This window comes from Opisthocomus hoazin, chromosome 1 (genome assembly GCF_030867145.1).
Source record: "Opisthocomus hoazin isolate bOpiHoa1 chromosome 1, bOpiHoa1.hap1, whole genome shotgun sequence".
Lineage (NCBI taxonomy): Eukaryota > Metazoa > Chordata > Aves > Opisthocomiformes > Opisthocomidae > Opisthocomus > Opisthocomus hoazin.
The window spans coordinates 37,821,431-37,842,333 of record NC_134414.1 but is presented as its reverse complement, the minus strand read 5'-3'; the positions used below and the strand labels follow the sequence as shown (position 1 = coordinate 37,842,333).

General features: G+C 42.1%; 1 protein-coding gene across 1 annotated transcript in view; it reads right to left on the bottom strand.

The window, feature by feature from the left end:
- VWA8 (von Willebrand factor A domain containing 8) overlaps nucleotides 1-20,903 on the bottom strand; it is a 209,027-nt gene extending 188,124 nt beyond the window's left edge. The window contains exons 1-2 of the mRNA XM_075422478.1: nucleotides 20,739-20,903; nucleotides 9,037-9,114 (exon numbers count right to left, since the gene is read on the bottom strand). Coding sequence (XP_075278593.1) covers nucleotides 9,037-9,114; nucleotides 20,739-20,883 — 223 coding nt within the window. The 5' untranslated portion in view covers nucleotides 20,884-20,903. The remainder of the gene's footprint in view (nucleotides 1-9,036; nucleotides 9,115-20,738) is intronic.

Sequence of the window (20,903 nt, the reverse complement as noted above, 5' to 3'; positions counted from 1 at the left end):
TTTTCAATCACAAAGTCAGCACCCTGACCACCTGCAATCTCACTCGAAGGAAGCCTGTTACAAATAATGCTGACAACCCTGAGCAACCATTCCCTAAGGTGAACTGTCATGACAGCAGCTTCCACTTGTCAGTTCCTTCTATTCTAGCATGTAATTCTGTTACCAGATATTAAGCCTACTTCAGTTTTCCAGTTGTGTCCTTCTAAAATCAGCATAACATAAAATTGCTGCATAAACTGTTTCCAAAGCACAGTTTGCTTTTCAAAAGCAACTCAGGTGCACATACACAGTACCTTGTACATTATTTCTATATATATAGACTACTTGTACCATGGTATCTGCGTTGGAAAGCTTTTAGGGTTTAACACGACTTGAAAAAATCCCTCTCTGCTCAAGCACTGTATATTAACTTTACTACAAGCACCATACAATAATTATCTGCGACATTTAGAAGACAAGGAAAATTAGCTGAAAAAAGCATCAGCATGTATATCGCAGTAATTTTTATTAATTATCCCATGAGTCAGATAGCATCTAATGCAAACTGGGTTTGCACAACCTGTTTAGTGGCACTCTGCTGATTTGCAGCAGTTGAGTAGCTGGCCTTATATTCTTAATCTGCAGCATGGTGCGTAGGAAGCCTCTACAGTGTATTCTCAAAGACACCATCTGGCACATGCAGGAGAGTAGTTGGTGCTACAATTTGCTATTCTTGTGTATCAAGGATGGCCAGTGAAAGAAATTGCATTCTATTGCTTTGTAATATGTGGTAAGTAGGACAACACCTAGCAGAATCTGCACATACATTCCGTAAAGTGAGCAGCTGAAGCTGAATGGAGAAATCCCCAAACACAAAAAGAAAATGTGGTAAATAGATTTTGAAGCAAATGCAGAAGCTGCTCGTTTGATCCACAAATCAGCTTTTGATAAAACCAAGACTGAAGTGGCTATGCTAGCCTCGGAAATCCTCCAGTTCACTCATACTTGAATCTTGGCACATGCTACACTCAGTGAACCCATAACAGTCAGCGGAGACAGCAGACAGTATCCGCTGCCAAGCCCCTGTGTCCCACCTACAGAAGAAATCCCATAAATGAAGGAGACACCTACCTCTTTCCACTGTTCAGACACAGACAGTTAAGTGAATTGATTCCCAAGAATATCTATTCCACATGTGGTACAAAATACGTTAGAGCTCATGTCCCTGTATGACTCTAGTTTGGTCAATCCCGTAATAACCACAGGCACTTAGAAGACTTCAATATATATAAATTTCAACAGAACAAAAAAAAGACCTCTGCATAACCTGAACCTTTGCTACAATGCATGTTCAGAGTCTGGAAACGGCTCCTTTTATCAGAGGAGGCAAAGTATCTCCCTCCCGTCCAATTACCGAGGAGGTCCTTCAGCTTTCCACGGCAGTTTGCCGTACATCCAGCACGGGGGGCGGTTGCCTTAAAGTACGGTTGAGGAAGAAGGGGACAAGGAGGGAGGTCTTTGTCTATAAACATAAACACACTACTAAAGGGGAAAATGCTGAAAAACACTGAGCTCGCCGAGATTTATCTCACAGCTTGTTCAGACTGGGGGACGATGAAGGGAGAGAGTGAGCTGCCCAGGACACGGTGAAGGAGGGAGCATGGCCAAGGTCAAGATGGAGGCACTCCTGTGTGGCCTGCTTTCAGTGGCTTTTATTCAGCACTTCGCAAGTAAAACACTGCTGCTCTTCCAATTTTATGCTGATGCACAGAGCCCAAAGTGTTCTCAAAGTCCCACAACGTGGTTACATTGCAGACAGCTTTCACTGGAATACTATTTTTCCTCATAAATTTTTCATGGAAACGTCTTCATTCCAAAAATTTTTGGTCTTGCGGTGGTAAGGAAACCAGTTGTGACTCTTTGCAGGGGCTTAGAAAGGGGGAAGTTACTTCTTGGATGAGACCATAGACTCATTTATCATTAATTCCTCCGAGTCAATTGCTTCACAGGCATGTAGAAGACCTACACAAGTAAATCATATTTCTCTGTGTGAGTATAAATAGAAAGAGAATATAAAGGAATCATGTAAAACCAAATAGCTTTCTGGAAGCAACCCTGCATGGGATTCAGAAGACTAAGTTTCTCCTAGTGACATATAAAGATGGAACAAATGAAACTATTCTTAGCTGGATGTACAGTTCATAGGGAAATACATAGCCAGAGCAGTTATCTGTAGCTCAGACTCCAACAGGAAGGCCATATTGTGTCTGCTTTTGAGCGCAACAGCTCAGCCCAGCACCAAAAAGTTTGAGATATTCTAGAAGATCAAGAATTCTCAAAAGAAATTGGAATTCAGTCAAGAAAATCTATAATTTAAAATCACAACAACTGTTTTCCAATATGCAGGACAGAATCAGAGTGAAGAAAAAAGTTCTCTGTACATCACGGTTATGCTAGATAGAACAAGCCCCAGGGAACTAAAAGTACATCCAAAAAGATGTAAGTGAGGCATCAGAAAAAGCTTTTTTCACATAAGAATCCTTCATTAGCGGAGCAAAGTGTGCAGAGAGGTTCTGGAATCTACGTCACCAGCACACTTCAAGAACCAGGAGGATGAACATCTCTTGGGAATGGTTCGAATTCACCTGACCCTGCTCTGCAGCACAAGGAAGAGTGCAGACAACTCCCTGAGCTCCACCCAGACCTTCGCTGTAGGTTTCCATGTCCCTGTGTCTCCCTGTGCCTCACGTGTGGCATAGACAAAACAGCAATAATGGTGTAAAACGTTCAGAGTTCTACTGACAAGAAAACCCCATTCTTTCAGATTTTGGATTAGGTAGTAACAGCCAAGTAGCAGATCATTTGCAAGCCTACTTGAAAAATCAAACTGCCGAAATAATCACCATTTCTGACAACAGACATCTTTCCTTAGGCTAGGAGAGAAGAAACTTAATGACAAAAGTCTTTGTTCACACAAAACTACAGTCATCCTGCAATACAAGCTGTCTCTGCAATGCGCTGCACTCTGACACTCAGGTTTAAAGCTAACAGAAAGAAGCACAAACACACACTCCAGTGCAAATCTGACCCTGCTTTGGGCAGTAACTGAACACAAAAACTTGTCCCTGCTTCAGCACATGGTGCAAATCCCATTCAGGGAGAAGGGCAGCAAGGGTCTTACTGTTAAGGCAATACTGATCTTTTGGGCAAAGAATATGTAACAGGAACTGCTAGCACCACTGAGCCTACTGCAGAGAAGTAACCCCACTTTCATAGAACCATAGAATGGTAGGGATGAAAGGGACCTTAAAGACCATCTGGTTCCAATCCCCCTGCCATGAGCAGGGACACCTTCCACCAGACCAGGTTGCTCAGAGATCCATCCAACCTGGCCTTGAACACTTCCAGGGAGGGGGCAGCCACAGCTTCTCTGGGAAACCTGTGCCAGTGTTTCACCACCCTCACGGTGAAGAATTTCTTCCTAGTATCTAATCTAAACCGGCCCTCTTTTAATTTACAGCCATTTCCCCCTGTCCTATCACTACACACCCTTGTAAAAAGTCCCTCTCCATCCTTCCTGTAGGCCCCCTTCAGGTATCGGAAGGCTCTTAGAAGGTCACCGCACAGCCTTCTCTTCTCCAGGCTGAACAGCCCCAACTCCCTCAGCCTGTCCTCATAGGAGAAGTACTCCAGCCCACTGATCATCTTCGTGGCCCTCCTCTGGACCCGCTCCAACACATCCATGTCCTTCCTATGTCGGGGGCTCCAGAGCCGGACGCAGTACTCTGGGTGGGGTCTCGCAAGAGCGGAGTAAAGGGGCAGAATCACCTCCCTCGACCTGCTGGCCACACTTCTCTTGATCAAACACAGAAATCCATTTAGCGCCATTTTTTTTTGTATTCCACTATTATATACACAAAACCTCTGTTTAAAATTCCTCATGATAATTAGTCTTGCATGTATCTCAACCAACAAAACTAACAGGATTTACCACTCTGCCCCTTGTATACAAGCAATGTCGCTTTTTATCACAGATTGGGGAGGGTGCTCAGACTGGGGACACCTGGCACCAAACCACACACTCTTTGAAATGCATCTTCCACAATTCAATGCAGCTGCACATAACATAACTACAGCAAACTCTCAAATGCACTCACACCTTCAGAGAGCAGCAGAGCCAACGTGGTGTTGCAAGAGGACATCCCTTTTCCTGCCTTAAAGAGGATTTGCCATCATTGAGCAAAGTGTCCTGGGAGAGCTATGGCAGGAATTCTTTTGTCAAGATTAATATCAGGTGCATTGACATTTTTGTAAAATTTCCAGAAACCATTAACGAAAGCAGCACACTGACATGAATGCAACATTAAAAAAATTAATGTGCATTCTCACAACTCAATTTTAGATATAAGCTATCATGGAAAGTGGTACAAAATTTCTCCAAAGTATAATTAAAGAAATAACCGTGCTTTTCACGCATGGTGAGATTCTAAAAATGTAGGTTTTATTTTTACTGATAAAAGAACAAGCAGTGCAAAAATAAGTGCCCTCTTTCTAGAACATGTAAGACACAGTTATGTCAGAAATCCCATTAACAAAATTCCCTCGTGTATGACTCATTTTACTTGTCACTTAAAAAGAAAAATAAGAACAATTCAGATTTTATGTACCTTTAATTATTGTATTCCAAGAAAAAGCCATTTGCCAACAACAGCAAAACAAATTAATATTTTACATTGACACACAAAATGGAGTACTTCATACAGAACTTGCTAGGTGCCCAGGATAAAATGTGAAAAGCAAAGACATGAAAACTTGAGGTAAACAGCGGTACCTATCGTATGCATTTCTGCAAAATGTAACAAGGTTCAACAGAGGATTTAAAAATCAGCTTAATTTGCTCACACAAAGAATGAAATATTTTGATATTAATTATGTGACAAAATAACAAATGTAAAGTTTTGTAGGTACTTAATATATTTACATTCCTTATTGTGTTACAATTTTTTTCAGATTTATGAAGTTATTTTTAAGCCTAGAATAATAATCCTGTGTTTAGAATAAGTTATAACATCCCTAAAATTTGCAGTAAATTATGGATATGCGCTTTCAACATCACTGCATTTTAACATGGCTTTTATCTGTCAGAATAACAAAAGCAGAAACATTCTAGTCTACACAAATGATGAGCTAGAAAACCATATCATATGCAGTACTAGTAAATTCCCTCCTCTCCGTTCTTACGCCACTGCAAACATTACAATGTCTGAGATCTTTGCAGGGATATTTCCCACTTAAATCGACACCCAAATTATTTCTAGTTTCAGTATAAAGGCAACCAGGTAAGTATCTTGGTCATCTAAATGTAATATTAGTTACTACAATAAAATTTCAAAATACATAACATTTCAGTTTATAGATTAGTATAAATATGCAATTACATTAATATATTTTACACCAAAACATCTTTTATCTATAGCAATGATTCACACAGCAAAACAAAAAGTACTCTTAAAACAAGAAAAAAAATGTGTTAAGTAATGTACACACTCTCTAAATGCCTCATAAGGAGGTAATTGACATGAAACCAACACAGTCTACTTAAGTTTACCAATGGAATACAACTTTGTTCTCCGTAGTAACATCACTATAGAACTTAAGCTCTAAGGGATAAAAAAAAAAATCCAAAATTTAAATATACAAAGAAATTGTACTCCAGTATTTGAAATCGATTTTCAGTTATTAAATACATGAGCATTCTACCGAACTTAATTTTAACTAACATAATATTTAGGTTCATAAGCAAAATCTTGTACCTTAAGTAATCTTACCGTAACTACTTGAATACTTATGAACAGTATCTCTAGCATGACATAGGCTCCTTTCAGTCATGATGAATTAAAAAAACCCCAAAAATCTAATAATACACCTAATATGTGCTAATAAACGTTATTTTTAGTTGAAGTATCAGATTTTACTTAAGATCCCATCTTTTTGTACAGCTCCACGTTTAATAACTTTTTTGCTATCAGATTAGTTTTCAACCACTTTTTCCTTCTTCTAATCATTAACTAGAAAAATCTCTGATTCTTTCACTCTACCAAATGTTTTCATAATTCTCTTACCTTCCTAGTCCAAAGAAGTGAAAGAGATGCTGATACAGCAACTTCGAGCTAACATTTATCTCACTGAAAAGTGAAGACTGACCAAAACATGTAATAAGTGACTGGCATGGTGTCAAAGAGCGGAAGGCAGGGAGGCATTGTTAAAATTAACAGATATGGTACAGCACAGAAAACCAGAAAGCAAAAAAATCTACAAAAAATGTAAATAAGTGGAACAGATCACATTAGTCATTGACATAGACAACTGATGTCCTCACTTCACGATCAAAATGCGACAACAGACTTGCAAAATAAATGATGAAAAGCAAAACTCTATCATTTAAGATGCTAAGTAAAATACAGAGCAGCATTTCTCAACTGTTTGGCTGCATTCTCAGGGAACTTGAGAGGTATGGGATGTGTCATTACAGTCTAAAACAGAAGCCTTTTGCTCATGGGCCACCCTGTAACAGCAAGGGCTGACACATGGCATTGGATATCCTTGGTACTTTAAATCACCCAGTAGGAAAGCGTCATGGTGTGATGCCTACTGGGTTATGGGAATTAAGCAGCGCAGAATCCAGATGTAGATCAGCGATCTGGCCTACGAGGCTACTGGCAGACTTCACACTAGTCAAAGACTGAAAGCAAACAAAATCCTCCTCTATACTGCTCTCTGACCTAGTTGAAGATGTCCCTGCTCATTGCTGGTGGGTTGAGCCAGATGACCTTTAAAGGTCCCTTCCAACTTGGACTATGATTCTATATTCCTGCTACACTTCTTGGAGGACAAACATTTCAGAAGAAATGTTGCACGTCACCATAAAGTTAAGAAACAGTAATCTACACATGCCAATAGCAATACAAGTCTACTACCCCGTGGTTACTACAAAATCAGGAAACCACAGAAACACAAAACTGTTGAGGTTCGAAGGAATCTCTGGATGTCATCTTGTCTAACCCTCCTGCTCAAGCAGGGCCACCTAAAGCCTGTCGGATGAACTGGAGTACTGTTGCCTAAGAACGCAACAATATAAGCCTTCACGCAGCAACTCCTGCCCTTTCCGATGCTGCACCAGTAGCACTCCCTGAACACCCATACCACCCATCCCTCTTGCCCTCAGTATCGCTCTCCCAGCAGTTACTTGCCATCCTGCCAGCTAGGCAGTGGCAAGTCCACTGCTGATATTATCAATGCCATCCTTCTAAAGGAATAAATGAAACCAAAAAAACTGAGTGCACCAGCAGTTTTCTTGGTGTCTGCTTTCTGGTGTCCATTCCATGGAATGAATTTAGACACGTTGGAAAGCAAATTCACTCGAAGGGAATGACTACACTCAGCTTCCAGCTGTAGAACCTCACAAGCCCAGCAAGGACAGTTACTGGGAGTTCTCAGTGCTTGGCTCTGTCTAAGCATAGTATAAGACTCAGAACGCCATGTGTGCTTGATTTTTATCTGAAAAGTTATCTGTGTGGAAAAATCAGTTGTTAGTGTTTTTTGTGGTGTTTTTTTTTTTTTTAATTTCAGACTCAAGCAGCCTACATGTGAAAGTACTGAACAAATGGCAACTGATCATTCTGGATACTCAGGAAATAGTTGGCCTGTACTGTCCTAGGAAATGCCACAATGAAAACAGCACAGAATCACAGAATGTTCGGGGTTGGAAGGGTCCTCTGTGGGTCATCCAGTCCAACCTCCCTGCCAAAGCAGGGTCACCTACAGCAGGCTGCACAGGACCTCCTCCAGGTGGGTCTTGAATATCTCCAGAGAAGGAGACTCCACAACCTCCCTGGGCAGCGTGTTCCAGGGCTCTGTCACCCTCAGAGGGAAGAAGTTCTTCCTCATGCTCAGACGGAACTTCCTATGCTTCAGTTTGTGCCCGTTGCCCCTTGTCCTGTCGCTGGGCACCACTGAAAAGAGTCTGGCCCCATCCTCCTGACACCCACCCTTCAGATATTTATAAGCATTTATAAGGTCCCCTCTCAGCCTTTTCTTCAGGCTAAACAAGCCCAGCTCCCTCAGCCTTTCCTCATAGGAGAGATGCTCCAGTCCCCTCATTATCCTCGTAGCCCTCCGCTGGACTCTCTCCAGTAGCTCCTCATCTTTCTTGAACTGGGGAGTCCACAACTGGACACAGGACTCCAGGTGTGGCCTCACTAGGGCAGAGTAGCAAGGGAGAAGAACTGCTCTCGATCTGCTGGGCACACTCCTCTTAATGCATGATTCACTTGCTGACCCACAGTGCAAAAGGGAAAGCTCAAGCAGCATGCATTCTCAACAAACAAACAGGAAATACGGATGGCTGCAAATCTGTGGCATTTTTAATAAGGTATCAAAACATAATGTGAATTAAATGGAAGTACATATATGCACATTGTTAATGAGCATAATTGGCTGTGTCTTTCGTAAGTATTTGACAGCATTTTTATCACTATGCGATTGACTTCTCATTAACTTGATGGATTGCAAAGGTCTGTATGTTTGCTAACAACAATAACGTGACAATCTGGGAATACTAAATATCACAGTAGAAGAATATCATACACCTGCCATACAGCGGAAAACTCCTAGGACATATAATCATATTGCGATTGAATGATAATTTTAAACCACCACAGTTTTATGACCAAACAATTTGACATTACTGTATTATTTTTAAAAGTTATTGCTGGATGAGACCCCTTTTGAACAAAACACTTAAACATACACAAATGATCCTTTTACTGTCCCAATGACCAACAGGACAAGTTACATTCAAAGTTAAGAGATTCCTATATAACCAGCTCAACCAGAGATACAGTAAAGAACTCGGCAAAGATAGCTTTCCCCAAATTGCAGGCTTTTTCAAAACATATTTCTTAGATAATCTTAGTAAAGCATGCATGGTGACTTGAGTGAGTAAAAGGTTTTTGAATAAAGCCTTGAAACTCATTCAAAAGGAAACCAGATTCTTACTGTAGTTCTGTGGAACAAGTTCTGGGTTCTTCGGTGTTTTGAGTTTAAAAGACACATCTCCAATAGTGACAGTATCACCTAAAAAAGAGAAAAGAAGTCTTTCAGTTCCCAGATACTTTTAAAGTGTTTAATGTCCTTATATTGAAGTTTAAATCATAAGCTTGCTGTGGTAAGGCTGACTGTTTACAAAGCAGCCTCTAATGTGTTTGAGAACTACTAGTTTACTAATTAGGCTCTGCTGCTTTTCAGTAGATCAGGTACCAGGACAATTTGAATTTAATTAATATTCCTTGACTTTTTTTCTTTTGTTGCTGTTGTTATAACCATAACTTACTTTGTTGGGAGCTATGGAATTCAAGCTCACTGTAGAACCCCATTCCAGCTATCATCATTGATTTATTGAAATGAAATCTTTAGCCTGTTTGTCTGCAGAACTAGCAGGGGGAAACACTTGTAGGGGTGATGATTTTCCCGAGTTTTCAAGCAGCTTGAAACAGTAGCTGCTGGAGGTACAAAATGACATACTCGTGTCAGTGGGCCCTTCCTGGACTCGCTGACTGTACGGCTGCAGAACCTGGCACCTTTCCAAGGTTTGAGACCTCTCAAGCATTTCTTGCTCCAGACTTCACAAAAACTAAAGAACCCGGCCATCTTATTTACTGGTCTCTTACTAGGACCTGCCCATCTTATCTGTCTTTCTGCAACCACAGGCTTGAATTAAATTGCAGGGCATGCCCTGTGTACTTTCTTGTGGAAATCAGAAGTGAAATCTAGTTTGCCGCCAGGAAATGGGTGAGCATCAAGGCGGTGGTGGTCACACAGAAAAACAGCATAACACCCAAAACCTGTGAAGCCAAGAAAAGGAGCCACAGACTGTTAACAAACTCCAAGTTGTTGGCTTTTTTTTTCCCAAGAGACCATCTGGGCCACGGAAATGAGTTCACAAGTATTAAGACCATGAAACTAAGATGACTCTAGTAAAATGCTGGTTTTTTCCACTACGGTTGCTGACGACAACACAACCTTCACTGCTCAACAGGCACGGTAGCGCACTTGTGAGGATGGAGAGGATTACTGGAGTAAGACTGCTGCACAGGGGTGCAGCTGTGCCGCAGCACTCTGATTACGCTACCTTTCCATCGAGGCCAAGTTTTGGAACTGTTTCTTGTGATTTTCTCAGAAACAAGATGTAGAAAACACATAGCCCACGAACAAGATCCATCTCTAAAAATCCTTTTGTACATCTGCACCTTGTCCTACTCTATCCAAGAGGACCCAGTCAACAGTTGCCCATCTACAGTACTGCACAAAGAGTCAAAGAGTTCGGAGGACCAACGCTGGAACCAGAGAGGGAGATGCGGAAGAGGAAGCTTGTCCAAATTAACAGAAGCAACTAAAACTCGTCCCATACATACACCAGCTCTCCTTTCAGTCAGCAGTGACTCTAAGTTTCGCACTCAAACGCAATTCTCTTTCAGCATACCCAGATGTTACGCTCATCTCACAGGATGGAGAATCCCCAGGTTCTGACATGACCCACAGAATCCACGGGAAAGGTTACACATTTAGGACTAGAGGAGAACCACCTACAGCAACAAACAGGAAGCGGTGAAGAAAGGATTATAGCTGATTTCCTCCCAAACTTAAAGGCTTAACAATGATGCTGAGACTGGGATTCACAGCCTGACATACACGCCTGCACGAGTCTTTCTGTTGCTCCTGAAGTCCAAATAATCAGCTCCCTATTTTTTTCACTAAAATATTGGCAGAGGTGGTAAGCTGTTGGTTGTTCCCGCATTTTATGCAACAATACAGTGCTTCAGTGGCTTGCCAGACAGCAGGAGACTTAGGCAACAGCAGTACTGCTAAACAGAAGGTGGCCAAGGCTTCATCCCTGTTCCTAAGAACAAGCAGCACCAAGCAGTTCCCATCCTCCCTGCTAGAGTTAAGCACCCTTCTCTGGCAGATCTGTACAGAAGCCAAGAAGTGGAATGGTCCCAAACAGAGCTGGGGCTAAGCTAACCATTGGGCAGCAGTCCAAGGCTTTAGCTAATTTCCTGGCCCTTGCTGAATTTGCAGTTCAAATGCCCTCTTCAGCCTGAAGCATTCAAACTCACTCCAACAGAAAGTCCCACAATGGCTTTGGGGCCTGGTTCCCATTCAGGGAATTGTATATATCTTAAATCGAAGAGAGCCACTGGACAAAAGACACAACTACTGCAGTGAGTAAAATCTAGGATTTGGCTCTCCCTGGGTTTTGCCTGTTTCTCTAAGGTTTAAAGTAAGAAAAACTATTTTACAGCCTAAGCATCATTTCCCTTTCCCTTTCTTCTGCTGCAGCTCCAATCACTCTTTCTCACTGGGGAACAGCTAAAGGATTGACCAAAATGACTCCAAGTTGATGAAAACATTCTAGGAGCCCACCACCTCCTGCAAAAGTTGACAGCTCTCTCATTAGCTTAGTTAGGAAGAATTCAAACATTCTAAAAAAGGCAGATTGCCCGATAGATCCTTAGGAAATTAGTGCCAGTTTATTTTCTCACCATTCCCCAGCCAACATGCAATGAGACAAGAGTACAGGACTAATTAGCTCCTAGCTTAAATCACCTCAGCTCAAGTTGTAAATACTCTTTCATGCACACAGAGTCTTTCAGAACACAGCAGGGACAAAATGCCAAAACAAAAAGGTGTCAGACTTTTTCAATACATTGGAATGATGATATAATCTACAGGAGAGAATTCTAATTACGTACTTTATTGGGACAGTACTGAAAAGCCTTAGTTGATTTCCTGTACTCCCAGGGGGGGAAAAAAAACCCAACAAACCACAACTTAGTTTGGTTTAGGTGAAAAATGGAAAATGTATCTCTTCTGGTGGTATTTATGTCAATCCATAACATGCTAACCCTTGATCAACACATGTAATTATGTCCAAAAATTCCACAAATAATCCCAGCAGGCTTATTTCTTGCACTCAGTCCACTGAGGGACACTGAACAGAAAGGAACCACCTCCATCAATGGACCCTACAAACTTCCATGAAAAATGAGCTGGGAGGGAACTATAAGCAAGATGTGGAGAGAGCTGAGCACTCAAAATCCCAAGCATACAGTCAGGGCATTCAGTTTTTCACAGGCTTGATGCTGCCTGAAGACAAATGTTTCCTCCAGCTTGCATCTATCCACAAAGCAAAAATATTATCAGTGTTTAAAAGAACTTTAAGAAACAATAAACCAAGACAGTAGAGTCTATTTTCCTAGCTAATGAGCACAAGGGGGATTAGCCCACTAATCACACACTTCCACCTGGGCTATATTTCCTTGTCTCATTTGTTTCTTCTGTATTTGTTTAAAATCTCATATTCGGTTACTCCATTTCCACTGCATTTCCAAACTTTAACAGATGTCATCCTGGACTGGCTCTTTCTAATGTTTCATCATCTGGCAAAAAACTGACAACTTGCTTGGTATAATGGTGGTGTTAGATCAATGAGACTCTTAATTTGAGAACATGTATCCCAAATTATTTGACCCCACTGCAAATTATGGAATAGCCCAGGAATACTCCAACCCATCTCACAAGCTACTACCACGTTATTGTCGACAAAAGCCATACATAAGGGGTTTTGCAGTGGAGACTTTGTAGCCTACATCAGGCTTGCTTAGGCAAGCAGTGAAGTTGTGCCCCTGATTTCTTATCTCCCAAACAGAAAACAGTAATCTTGGGCACCACAGCCTTTGGGGAAAACAGTGGGATACAAGCAGTGGCTGATGTACACAAAGATATACGGCTGCTGAAACAAAACAAGAGCCAAAAAAGTCAGAATCCAAAAGGTAAGGGGGACATCCCATTCAGGACGCAGACAACACACAGACGAAGCAGGTCATTAAAGAGCCTGTGCAATACGTGTCACAAATTGGCAGCATGTAAAGATCATGCCCCAATAACAGGACCCTGAAGAGACTCTACGAAACAAGAAGATAGGAATATAGCCTCTATACATGCAAGAAGCTCCTTCTACTGCCTCTGGAACAGTCAGGTGTGAACTGCACCCCTGGCAAAATGGCAATTTGCACATGCGCGCACAGCCAGCCAGCAACTGCAACACACCGAGTGCACTGCACTCTGTCCTTTAGAGTCACATTTTAGACAGAAAGTAATATTAATGTCTACATCTGCTTTTTACTACAACTGACAAGGGCTCTTCAGGAGAGCAGGCTTATTTCTTGCACTCAGTCCACTGAGGGACACTGAACAGAAAGGAACCACCTCCAGCTCCAAGCGCCTGAGCTGCAAAGGAGGCAGCCAGAGGCTGGGAGAGCCCTTTGGCAGAGCACCCCTGCGTGAATGCCCTGTGCTTTCATTGTCCCCCAGCATCTCCCACTCACCGTTCTCTGATACGGAATAGTAGGACTTGATGGACCTTCGTTCTGACCCACTGTGGATGTTTTTATGTTTTAATCTCAGTAAGAAGGCTTCTTGAAGATGCAGCTTTATTGCGCACTGAGGACCTTTGATCGGTCTTCTATTTAAAAGCTAGTATCACACCAAATATCTCTCTTCTCCTCTCCCCCTCCAAAGAAGAGACTATTCCCTGATGCTACTGTTTTTTTCCCATGTGTTGAGAAGAAAAAGCCACTGCTGTTTAAATTATTTACAGCAATGCTGGTCATGTCTGAAGATAAACAGATTGCATCTCAACTACAATTTAAGAACTGACAAATCACAAATAACATCAAGAAAAAAGAAAGAAATGAATAAATGTGAATTGGCTATTTTTAAATAAAGAAATTCTACAGTGAAAGAAAACATCCTGCACAGATCTATACATGTGTTTATTTTAAGAGTGGACAACACAGTTCAAATCTCATCTGTAAATCTTTATATTATCAGGGTTTTTATAAGACGGTAGAACAAAGCCTTAGGAACACTGAGTTTTTAGGTGGCTGAAATTATTGCCTTTTGGCCTCTTTAGTCCTGAATTTATGTGAGATTACAACAGTTATCTTAGTATATTACACATTCACTTGTACACAGACCATCCATCTGGTCTCAAAAGCCAGAAACAGCAAGAGCATATTAAAACTGTGAAAGTGCTAAACTCTGCTAACATTAATTTCTGTGTGATTAGATCACAGCTGTTAGAGGAAAGCTCAGAATCTATATTATATTCAAATGTATCTTTCCAGGTCTTAATTTCATTATAATGTGAACGGGGGGTGGTGAGGGGGAAGATGCTTTTAACTCATATTTATTCAGCACATGTCAATAAGTGCACAGCAAAGGGCATCAGCCCTCATCCTTGAAGAGCCGAATTATTTTGAAGAAACAGAAATTACACTTCCCAGGATTTGTTTTTTCTTTTTCCTCAACTTTTCTGAATACATTACTCGGAAAGAAAAGTATCCCTGTCTACACAACTTACTTCTCTCATTTCATACCAGCTCTTACTGGCCATCTTCATGGCTGCAAACATTACATACAGTCACTGAGTAACACTGTGACCCATTCTGCATCTTATACTGGTAGTGGCAGCCTCCCAAACACAAGTAGGAGGGACAGAAACACACTCCCTGCACTCACTAGGTTTGCTCCTTGATCACCGCTGCCTTCACATACAGATGAACTGGAGCTCAGCTGCTGCCGATATGACGCTGCAGACTGACAACACTGAAATAGTTGGATGTTTACACAACAAAACCCATCTCCAACCTAAGCAAAAAAAAAAATCTTCACTTAAGTTGTCCTTTTTCTGAGCAAAAGAAAGTCTTTCCCTCTAAGAAACCAAAACAATTAATTCAAATACAAAATTTATTACCCAATTTCTGTTCATTATTGTTAGATTTATTTTTTTAACTTTGAGTTTTGAAGCCAGTGTTTGATTTTTCAATTACGTACTTCAGACCAGCCAATGATCCTCTTTACTGATTAAAGTCCAAAGTATCATTAAAACAAAATCTTTGTATTTACTCCAAGCAGTGAATCTTTTCCTCCGTTTTTCTGCATTACTTCAGGATCGACAACATGAACGTAGAATCTGCTATGACATCCAGTCATGTAGGAAGCTTACACTCATTTCTTAGCAGAGAGCTACTTTCTGTTCAGGCCAACAGCATACCCTAAAGGTATGGAGTCTGATGATGCCCAATCACAGAAGTGTTACGATGTAAAAAGTCAGTTTTAAATATGTTAAATGCCATGATCTCACATAGGCTTGATACATACTTTTCAGAATATGTCTTAGTAATATACTCAGCACATGAAAGAAGCATTAGGCTGTCCATTTCCTCAGTTACCAAAACACGTTAGAAATACTGATTGGAGGGGACTCTGGAGGACGTCTTCTCAAACTTCCCGCTCAACACCAGCTTATCACCAAGACGAGATCTGATGAGTTATGGCTCTGGCTGACTGAGTCTCAAAAACTTTCAAAGATGGACACTCCACAGCCTTTCCAGCCAACCTCTTCCCCTGCTGTTCTACTACTGTAAATAAGCTTGTCCTACCATCCAGTGTGAGCCTCCCAAGCCCCAATTTATGATGACTGCCTCTTGATATATTATCCACCACTATGTATTAGAGAGAGACTTCATCATCTCTGTAACCACAATTTTAAGTTGCAAACAGATTTCTCCTCTGTTAGGCCTCTCCTTGCAAAACTAACAAGCCCCGATCACTCAGCTTCTCCTTACCATGAGGTGCTCTAGGCCTCTAACAATTTTGGTATCCTTCAAGTGGATGCCATCGGTTTCTCAATATCACCCTAGAACTAGGGAACCCAAAACTGGACACAGCATTCCAGGCAGAGCCTCCCCAGTGCTTTCTAGAGATGAACCCTCCCTTTACCACTGCCCACGCTCCTCCTAATGTAGCCCAGTCTGCGGTTCACCTTATTTGCTATGAGGTGCTGGCTCATATTCAACCAGAAATCCACCACAACCCCACAGCCTTTTCCACAAAGCTACTACTCAGCCAGTCCCTCCCCAGCCTGTAGTGACACACAGAAACACTTAAGTCCAGTAGCAGAACTTGACGCTTCTCCTCATTAAACTTATTGAGCTTTCTGTTGGCCCAGTCCTCAAGTTTATCGAGGTCCTTCTGGACTAAAGATCTGCAGTTTGTCACACAGTAGGGATTTTGTCCCTACATACTCAACAGCACTTTTTTATGCCCCCTTTTTGTGTTTTAGTTCATCAAGAAGTTCCCTGCTTGGCCATGCAGACCTTCTGCTGAAATATCAAATCTTTCTGCACTTTGGAACCATCCATTCCTGAGCTGTCATTAAGTTTTCTTTAAAAATCTTCAAGCTCTCCTGGGCACCGTTATTCTTCATGGTTGTTATCTGAGGGATTCTACCTACCAATCTCCTGCATAAGTGAAAGCCTGCAGTCCTTAACTCCAGACTCCTGAATCTGCCCAAATCAGCCACAGCTCTCCCCTACATGTAAGCTGCAGATGAAGAGTTACTCCTGACCAGGCTCTCTGGCACCTGCATTACAAAATTTTTACCAACACAGTCTAGAAACTACTAAGAACACATGCACTATGCCAAACTGCCCTCCTAGCAGGTGTCTGCATGGTTGAAATCACCCTGATTCCAGCACAAGGACCCATGAGCAGGAGGTTTCTTCTTTCTGCCTGTAGAAAGCGATATCCGCAACATCCCCGTAAGTCTTACAGTAACAGATGCCCACCACCTCTCCAGCGTTCCCTTTCAAATCTCCCGTGACCAATCCTACTTACATGAAAATTAGCTTATAGTGTTTTAAAACTACATAAAGATTCCTAAAGTACAGTTTGCTCAGTGCAGAAAAGCCAAACTATCAATCTATTCTAAACTAAGCTTACGTATCAAATGTGTTAGTGTAATTTCGATATGTATTACAACTAAAAAGAAACTACAACTGAAAAGCAATAGATGTTTTCTTTTTTAAAATTCCCATTTACTGAAAAGATACCAAAACAGACAAAACAGCTTTAAAATTCACTATCTCCAGTACAACTATCCTGAGTCCCTGAGCCTGCCAAGCAGGTTCAACTTCAGCCTTAAGTATTAAAATGGGCAGGACTTGCAGAACACGTCAACGCTGTATCAGGACTGTAACAGCTGCTAAACAGAAAATTTACATTTTGAACTGCTGCCAAATATTAAAACTCAGAAGCTATTTACTGACATCTACTCATGGGAACAACAGCTAAACCCTACCAAAGAGCATACAGAAGCTTATCTTCCTGACAGCTCATCCCTTTCTTCCAGCTGTATCAGTGCATCTAACAAAAGGCACTATTTTTTTTGCCACCAAACTCTTCTCTTTTAAATGTTAAAATAATTTGAAATAACTCATAACCCCACAAACTTTCATGGACAACTGGCTTTGAAAATTCCCGTTTCCATCTGCTGCCTTCTCAGTTGCGCTGACGCAACAACTGTTCGTAAGACCTCACTGTAAATCAAACCACTGGAATCGTTTCAGTCACTACAATGCAGCCCCATTAAGTACAATTACGGAGGCAGTGAACAATAACAGCAATGTTAAGAGAAAGATGAAAGAATGAAGTCTCTTAAATAGGTTTTGCCAGTGAAAAAAATACTGTCAGAACCACACTCCCAGCTCAACATATAAACTTCAACAAGAAAGTTGGAAAAGGGAATATGCTGGAAAGTATTTACATCCATCATCAACCAGGTCTTTAGTCTTTGGACAGTGATAGACACGGAAAAAAAAACCCAAAAATCCTGCTAAACACATGGTCCCATTCATAGTCTTCTTTCAGATTATAAATTTTTAACATAATCACTTAGATCCTGTACACTGATGATTAACATTACAGGATTCTGAAGTGTGATACAGTTTTCACAACTGACTGGGTTCTACTCAGCAGACACCCTTCTATGTGTTACCTGGATCCTTCAGGCTTTAAACACGAGTTTTGATTAGAAATTGGGACTGACCAGGTTTTGGAAAGCACAGGAAGCGAACATGGACAGGCAGAGCTGCAGAAAACAGTGAATTAAACTAGCAGATACTTTGGTCTATACAAGTGACAAAATGTAAGCTGGTTTCTGTACATTGAGCAGCAAAGCATACAAGAGACCTTTCTTTGCCTGTACTATCTGACAGGATATGATTTTTGATTTTTCAGCTTTTCAGTTTTCACCAAATTCAGCATTTGTTCCCACCAACCTCTTCAAGCATCTCTGATACTGTGTATTCTGTCAGATTTTTTCAAAAGTTTCACATTACATACAGAGAGATGCAAGTAAGAAAACACCAGTGAACTGAGTTACATAGAACTTCACTTTGTTCAGATCATATCGTGTTTAAAACAATAATTCATCACAAATAACTCTGCAGTCTACAAAAACTTGACTTTTCTTTAGTCTTTTGGAAGGAAACATGAAACCTACATTAAAAAAAACGAACCCGATACTCATCCTTCCATTTGTTACTATCAATGAAGTTTCCCTCATTAAATAAGTTGCACAAATCCAAACGCTTCATACCTATTCCCATTATTTTTTAGTTACTGTGTGCCTTTCATTTTCAGATTTCTCTTAAGCTTTGCCACTAGAAAGCTCCAGCAGTTCCTCCACAGCCCCCAGTGCACCAGCAAGCCATATTCACATTACAAAGACAAAGCTAAAAAGCTGAGCATAACTCCTTCACATACAACAGGACAAAAAACCTGACAAGTTTCTCCCTTACACTTAAAAGGTGCCATCACAGATAGTAAATCCAGACTGGGAGGGATGTCAAATCCAAATTACTGGGTAGACAACAACTTGCTGTTTACTTAACTGTTAACAGCTTCCATCCCTTTCAGAAACATTTTCTTTATCAGTAAGGAAGAGGCATGCAGCCTCAACACTGCTTACAGCAAGACTTGTCATTACAGCAGCTGCACAGAAATAACAAAAACACGTACTGCACACAAAATTTCAGACCATCTCTCTGCAACTTCAGTAACTTCAAAAGAGTGATAGGGACTTCAAGAGGACATGCAACCATGTTTAAAATAAAATTAATTTTAAAAAACCCCAAACAAATAATAAACAGTATTCCTAATATCAAGGTCCCAAATTCACAGGAGCACAGGAAGCACTATAATGAATGTCTCAGGTGCTGAGAGGGCAAATATCCCTAATATTATCTCTTAGCCTGCCTTTAATAAACTACAAGATTGTCTAGAGCTTTGAGATTTAAATCTTTCTACCAAAACTATTACTATAATTGATTGTAACTGGGAATACTCCTATTATTCATATACATATACAAAGTGTTCATGAATATTGCTAAGTTACACTCAGTTATATCCCATAGCACATGGAAACTACGAAGTATTTTTATTAACACTGCATTTGCTACCATTTAATTTGGCTGAATTTCTTCTTTGTTCTTAAGGTTACTCACCCCAACAAAGGGCTGAAAAATCCTGAGTTACCTTCTTCAGGTGCTTGTTTCACACATTTTTAACTTCTTCCCTTTTATTCCTATTCATTTTAAGGTAAATAACCCTCTTTTTTTTAGTACTTTTCACAAATAAACTATATTCTATTCAAAGATTCTTGAAGGAATTTTATGGTTATCAATTCCTCAAAGGCTTCCTTCTTGAGAAACCTTTGAGCAACCAAACCTATATTTAAAGAAATGAACTGGTCACCTCATAAACAGATTAAAAAAAATAAAAATTGAGATAAACGGTATTAAAGGGGTGTAATTAAGAGCTTCAGCGAGTACCCCACCATCAGAATCACTTGCTGTCATTCTACCTCCGTAATTTACAGATGCTCACCACTCACTCCGTATTTAGTAGCTTTGTTGCTTTTGGCATTCATCCAGCAGAGTGCCAGCTACCACGGGCATCTGTCACCGTATCCAAAGGCCACTTCTGCTCTGCACAGGCCTGTCATCTGTCTCAAAGGTCACCAGAGGATACTCCAGGACAGCTCAGGTCATCCCTCCTAGCATATGCTACCTCAAGGTCAACCCCTGCTCTCATTACCATAGATGCCGCAGGCAGGCGCGCTCCAACGTGCATCAGCCTCGGCAACCCCTGACACGGACATGACTTCGCCTTAGTGGCAGGACAAAGCCACGCAATGCAGAAACAGAAGACTTCGCAAGACGGTAACAGGCCGCTTGACGGAGAAGCGTGGTTCCCGCAGGTACAGGCTGCGGGGCTGCTCCTCGCCTCCATGCGGGTGAAACACTTTGAAAGAGCAGCTACGGAAAGCCACGCTCGGCGTCCCTGCGAGCCCGCGACTGAACTCTGCCCTCTCCTCTCACGCAACACTCACGGCCTTCAGGAGAAACAGGAACGGCAGCGCAAACTGGGCAAACCAGCAGCCCTTACCCCTAAGGGGGAAACCAGCAGCCCATGAGGGGGGAAACCAGCAGCCCCTACCCCTCAGCGGGGAACCAGCAGCCCCTACCCCTCAGGGGGGAAACCAGCAGCCCCTACCCCTCAGGGGGGTAACCAGCAGCCCCTACCCCTCAGGGGGGAAATCAGCAGCCTCTGAGGGGGTAACTTGCCTCCAGGCCTCCCTCGGGCCGCCCGGCTGAGGAAAGAGCCGGGCTGCCCACACCCCCAGACCCGGTGTCAGGGCCCGGGGGCTGGCCGAGGCGAGGGAAGCCCGGCGGGAGGCCGCAGGGCGGCCCGGGCCGGGCCGGGCCGGGCCGGGCCAGGCCGGGGGTCGTTACCTGAGCCGTGCAGCGCCCTGAGCTCCCGGCTGCCGGAGCGCGCCGCGGCCGCGCCGCCGCCCAGCACCTGCCGCAGGAGCAGGCGGACCCTGCGCCCGGCGGGGCCCCCGGCCCCGCCGCCCAGGCACAGCACCCGCGACTGCATGGGCAGCGGGGAGACGGCCG